We start from the raw sequence: 6,000 nt of genomic DNA on the forward strand, positions 1-6,000 counted from the left end.
ACTGGGGATCCCAGCAACCCTCTTGACTCTGGGATCCAGGGATCCAGCAGGTGGAAGAAGGGGTTTTGGCTGGGATTAGCCAATCCTGGTGTGGCCATGTTCAGAGCAGCCCTGAAGCACAGGTAAGAGAGAAAGAGGGTGTTCGCATCCTTGTCAAGGAGGATGATTTCCCACAGAAATGAGGCTGGGGGAGAAAGGGGAGGAAAAAGGGAACAGTAGGGTTGTGTGGGTGCAATGACACACCACCCCTGATCTAATTAGCCAGACCCTGCAAATAAAAGCCACCTGTTTTGGCCCTGACAGCAGGAAGCCATCCCCAGAACAAACAGAGCACCAGGCAACTGGGAGAAAGACAAACAGGGGCCGGCACCAGCTCCATCTGCTCCTGTTCCGCCCAGCCCCCAGACCTCCAGCCCCCTGGAATGGTGGTCCTGGGGAGAGAGGAGCTAGAGGTCCTTGCAGGGTGTGACCAGGGCTCAGCCCATGGTGTCAGCCAGATGGACTGCACACAGCTGTGCTGCCTCGGTCACCTAGCCCAGATATTCATAACATCAATGGGTGCAATTGTGTATTGCCACAGACATGGGATCAGCATCAGGATTCCTGGGCAGCACCTGCCTCACCTCTCTTGTCTGCTTGGCTCCCCCAGCTGTGCACTGTCCTGGGAGCAGTGTCTGCACAAGGCACGGGGTACAGCCCCATGGTTGGCATGGTCTGGGCTTGGCACGGAGCACTGGAGTGACCTTGGGCTCCCACCGTACCCCCAGGCTGCCGGCTGCTGAACTGTGCCCAGTGGCACTGAGAAACATGATCTGTTTTGTTAGTGCAGGGAACAAGCTGAGCCGGGAGCTACGAGGGGCCCTTATTAAATTAGCCTATGCAGGAGGCCCTGGGCGAGTGCTAACCAGCTCCCACAGCCAGTATTAGCAGCTGCCCTTGAGCAGAGTCGCTGCCTGCCCCCGCACCAGCCTCCCTCTGCCCCTGTTCCCAGCCGGGCAGGTGTGGCTGGGGGTTTGGGTGACCTAGCCAGGGGAATGCTGCCTGGTGACAGAGATTACCTGGAAATGGCACACCACCAGTGCCCCATAGATCCTGTAGCACACCACACAGTGCTCCACACACTCCACATACACATCCTGTAACAGCTCGCAGCATCCTACCTATTCTGTGGTGCCTCAAGCAGTGGGGCTCTGTAACACACTCCACAGTGCCCTGGGGTGTAATACATCCCATGGAGTCCCCAGCTGCCCTCAAGCCTCAAGCACCCCAAACTAACCAGTGCCCCACACCTCTGTTCACACAGCCCAGGCAAGGGGTGGCAGCACCACGCGGGACCTTGCAGTACACTAGCTCTACATCTTGTCTCACCTTTGTCAAGGTGATGGCTTCCCTAAACGCTACCCAGACCTGTCTCCCAGCATTTTGAGAGATGTCCCCAGGCCACCAGGCTGAAGCAGGGTGCTCTTCCTTCTCCAGGGAGCATCCCTAATCTTCTCTCCACCTTCTGCTTCCCCAGACAGCGTCAGGAGGGTCTGCCCAGCCCTGCTAGGAACACTTCAGGCAACACAAGCTGAGGGTCGCCCCCCCAGCGCCCGTCCCCGGCCAAGGGCCACTAATGTCCCTGGGCTGGAGCCTGCTCCAACCGCTGCCAGGCTGCACCCTCTGCTGGGGCCCGCAGGCATCGGCGCGGACTCGCACCGAGCCTCAGAGCCGTCGAGCAGTGCGGAGACACGAAGAGGTCCCCGTAGTCCTGTCCCCAGCCCGTCCTTGCTGTCACCCCTCAGTCCCCGATTCTTGTTGATGCCAGGCATACTAACACCACCCCCAGCTGCCCAGACTGTATTCTCCATAACCAATAATGTCCAGGTATCTTGTGATGTTTGTGGGAAATAGTAAAAAAAAAAAAAAAAAAAAAAAAAAATCCCATGCCCAAGACCCCCAGAAGGGCTGGAGTTTTCTTGGGAATGTTTGAGATGCTATGGTCCAGCCCTTGCCCAGTGGGCAGCGTGGCACCTGCCCAACTGAAGGTGGGGAGTGCCCGGCCTCACCACAGACTACACAGGGATGCTGCAAGAAACACAGCTGCCTAGACACCCAGGATTTCACAGCTCATCAGGGCTCTCTTCCTCCTTTCCAGCCTGTGCTGGCCTCATCGATCCCAGGTCCTGGTAGGAGACCCTGGGGATAGCTACATGGCACAGTGCAGTTCCAGGCAGGGCTGTTCCTCCTGTCCAGGTGAAGGACACAGCTCTGTTCGGAAGTTGGTCCCCTCCCGCTGTGCATAGTGTCCCTTGCCCGAGTGGGAGGTGAATGGGAGCACAGGGAGCTCTTTGTCAACCCAGGGGAAATGCTCAGGGCATTACAAGCATGTAACTGGGGTCCGTTAGTGCCCAGTCTGCAGCCAACACAGGAACCTCTGTAGGGCCTGGCTGGAAAAGGAACCCAGGGTGGCAGAGTCCCACGTGGAGGGGCAGAAGCAGCCCCAGAGAAGTCCTGTGTTCCAGCATGAGGACATCAGTGCCCCTCAGCTCCCAGATGGTAAATCCCCCCCTTTGCCCTGGCACCTCCTTCCCACAAGCCTCAACCCTGGCAAAGGCTGCGGATGCCCTGGGAAAGGCTGGGTCCCTAATCCCTGGGCCAAGCGGGGACATTGTCCGGGGGCAAAAAGGAAAGCGGCGCGTCAGGCCCTTTGCCCATTGTGCCCTGAGCCCCTGCGCAAACACAGCCCAGCACTTTCATTGTCATCCTCGCTGGGCGCGGGGGGGCTGCTCTCGCCACACTGCCTAAGTGGAATGGACAGCCGGAGTCTGGGGTGGGTGAGCAGCCTGTCCCCCCCATCCCCTGCCTGCTGACACAGCGCCCTGGCCGCCTGCACCATCGGCACTTCAGCGCCCGCCTATAAAGGGCGAGAGGAGAAGCCGGCACCGGCACAGCCACCTTCGCCTCTGTGCCCTGCCCTCCGACCAAGTAAGTACCAGGCTGTGAGCCCCCAGGACCCCACTGCACAGGCGCTGCCCCACTCCCTTCACCCCCACACCAAGCCCCCCAGCCAACGCTCACCCTGGGGAAGAGCAAGTGGCGGGGTCTGCGTGGCACAGCGGGGGTGCGCTGTGCGGGCAGGAGGGACCCTGGCAGGAGGGATGGAAGAGCCGGGCTGCTCTACCCCAGGGCTACACTTGCACCCGCGTCTGAGCTGGGGTCACCGCCGCCTCCCAGCAGCGGGTACAGTGCCGCTGCACCCAGACAACTCCTGGAGCCAGCGCAGGGAGCTCGGGAGAAGAAAAACCGAGGCAGTCCTGGGTACATCACATGGAGAGATGGGGCATTGCAAATTCCTCCTGCAACTTGGGGTTCACTGGACAGAGATCCCCCAGTACCAAAGGAAAGGAAATGGGAAATGCCCCCATGCCAGCCTGGGAGGGCAAGGGGCCAGTGGCATGGGATGTGAGAGGGCAGCACCACTGGCACCCCAGGCTCAGTGGCAGGCAGTGGGGTGGCTGGGGGCTGATGGTGGGCACCTGCCCTGGGGTGATACGTGGGGCTCTGCCAGCAGCCGAGTGACCCGTATGACCAGCAGTGAAGCCATGGACACCTTGGGGCAGTACAAGATCACGGTGTGGGAGGAGGAGAACTTCCAGGGCAAACGCTGCGAATTCCTCATGGAGTGCCCCAGCATCATGGAGCGCGGCTTCCGCAAGATCCGCTCCATCAAGGTGGAGTCTGGCCCGTAAGTGCCCCGCCAGCCCCGCGGCCCCTTGGCACACCCCACTCCAGAAAACCCACTGCTCCCAGGGGACTGTTGGGAGCTGCCAGGGAGCCAGAACACCCAAATTCTTCCTCAGCTATAACACAGCCTCATCATGCCACCTCCCTGCTTGTGCTCCTTGTGTTTTTCCATCTGCTAATCAGGCAGACCCTACCAAGACAAGGCACAGGTTGGAGGCAATGATGTGGCTCTGGGGAGAGGGCTCCCACTTTCGAAAGGGACATTTGCTGCTAGCAAGGACCCCAACATGTGTGACAGACCCATAACCTGCCAGGGTGTCTCTGTCCCCTGCCCAGGAAGGAGAAGCTGATCCCTGACTGATCCTGTGCACCGTGCCACACATCCCTGAGGGTTTTCCTCCTCTTCCCTTCAGCTGGGTAGGCTTCGAGTACCCTGAGTACCAGGGACAGCAGTTTATCCTGGAGAAGGGTGACTATCCCCGGTGGGAGGCCTGGAGCGGGAACAGTGGCTACCGGACCGAGCACCTCCTTTCCTTCCGGCCTGTCAAATGCGCAGTGAGTTACTGGGACACCACAGAGGGAGGGCTTAAGGCAGGTAGAGCCTCCTCTAGGCAGCCCAGCATGGAGGTGATGAGGGACAGGCTGGAGGATGACTTACATGGGGCATGGGATGGAGGGGTCAGGTGGTCACAGATGTACATGTGAAGGGGATGAGTAGCTGCACCCACCAGCTCCCGCCTCCCTGCAAAGATCCTGGGATGCTTTTTAGGTCTAAAGTTTAGCCTGAACCACAATTCCAGCTCCTTCAGCTTTGTGCTTTGGAGAGCCACCTCCCAAACTGGGGTCCCAAGGCCTTGTCCCCCAACCCCAATTCCCGGGGATGGGATGAACAGAGAGGAGCTGGCGGGACCGCAGGGATGCTCGGGGTGCAGGGTCCGGCCCCCTCCCACCCAGAGTACCTGAGGCGTGGCCAGGCAGACGCGGCTCTATCGCTCCATCTGCAGAGACACTGGTGCTCGCAGCAGCGGCACGTCTGTGCCTCCGAGAGGGGGGTCCCCCCCCAACTTTTAATAATCACCAGGCAGATATGTTCAGGCTTTAATAAAGGGGATGCGATAAGATCACTCCTTACTGGCAGGACTGCTCTTCGGTGCAGATAGATGCGTGTGGGGGCTGGGCACGGGGGACGGTGCTGCATCACTCAGTGTCCCAGCCATTAACCCCTCTGCCTCCAGCGCCCAGAAAGGCCCCACAGAGCTGAGCGGACATCTCTCAGCATCCTGCCTTGCCCCAAACCCTCCTGCAACCTTGGGGAGTGTGATGATTCTGAGGGCAGCAGTCCATGTGGGTCCAGAGGTTGTAGCCACCAACTCTCACTGACAGCCGTGCATTGGGACCACAGGGACATGAGAGCAGCATCCTTGGGGCAGTTCTGGGGTGTCACAGTGAGGGTGTGCCAGGTTGAAGGACATCCCCATGATTGCATCAAAGCTGGTCAGGATCTCAGGCCTCTCAAAGTGCCTTGGTATGTGTCACACTGTTGCCACATCCCCTAACCCTGGGCAAGCCAACTCATTCCTGCTGATCTCCAGCTCTCTCTCTTCACAGAACCACAATGACAGCAAAGTCATCCTCTACGAAGCTGAGAACTTCCAGGGTCACAAGTTTGAGCTGAGTGACGACTATCCCTCACTGCAGGCCATGGGCTGGGGCAACAAGGAGGTGGCATCCATCAAAGTGAACGCCGGAGCGTGAGTGTAGCCAGTGGGGCAGGGACTGAGGGGTGCCAAGAGCAGAGGTTCAGCAAGCACCTCCCTCCAGGATGTGGCAGGGGGACCCCTCAAAAAAGGGATGCCTTCCTGCTATCTTTTCCTTGAAAATACAAGCCATTGGGTATTTTCTGTCCCTCTCCACCCAAGGCAAGCAGAGGGATGGGATGAGATGGGATGGGATGGGATGGGATGGGATGGGATGGGATGGGATGGGATGGGATGACTTGGCTTGGGGCTCTGAGCCAAGGGTGTGCCTGCAGGTGGGTTGCATACCAGTACCCAGGATACAGGGGCTATCAGTATGTGCTGGAGCGGGACAGACAGAACGGCGAGTTCAAGAAGTACAATGAATACAGCAGCCAGGCCCACACCAACCAGATCCAATCCATCCGCCGCGTCCAGCACTGAACAGGGGCAGGGCTGTGTGCCCTGCAGCCTCCAGGCTGCTGTGCAATAGACCTCTATCCGGTAGCAAATAAAGGCATTTGTCAAAAAAAAAAAA

General features: G+C 59.0%; 1 protein-coding gene across 2 annotated transcripts; it reads left to right on the forward strand.

Annotated features, from left to right (window-relative positions):
* The first annotated feature begins 2,906 nt into the window (after positions 1 to 2,906).
* Positions 2,907 to 6,000, forward strand: CRYBA2 (crystallin beta A2). Of its 2 annotated transcripts, none has more exons than XM_066189268.1 (5): positions 2,907 to 2,967; positions 3,551 to 3,727; positions 4,140 to 4,281; positions 5,335 to 5,477; positions 5,759 to 6,000. In XM_066189268.1, exons 2-5 carry the CDS (start codon positions 3,567 to 3,569, stop codon positions 5,904 to 5,906), a joined length of 594 nt encoding a protein of 197 aa, XP_066045365.1. In that variant the 5' UTR covers positions 2,907 to 2,967; positions 3,551 to 3,566; the 3' UTR covers positions 5,907 to 6,000. The 2 variants fall into 2 exon arrangements, with proteins under 2 accessions (XP_066045365.1, XP_066045366.1); XM_066189269.1 differs by having other exon boundaries at positions 2,945 to 2,967; positions 3,554 to 3,727.

This window comes from Chamaea fasciata, unplaced genomic scaffold (assembly GCF_029207755.1).
Source record: "Chamaea fasciata isolate MVZ Bird 193981 ecotype frontalis unplaced genomic scaffold, bChaFas1.0.hap1 SCAF_8, whole genome shotgun sequence".
Lineage (NCBI taxonomy): Eukaryota > Metazoa > Chordata > Aves > Passeriformes > Sylviidae > Chamaea > Chamaea fasciata.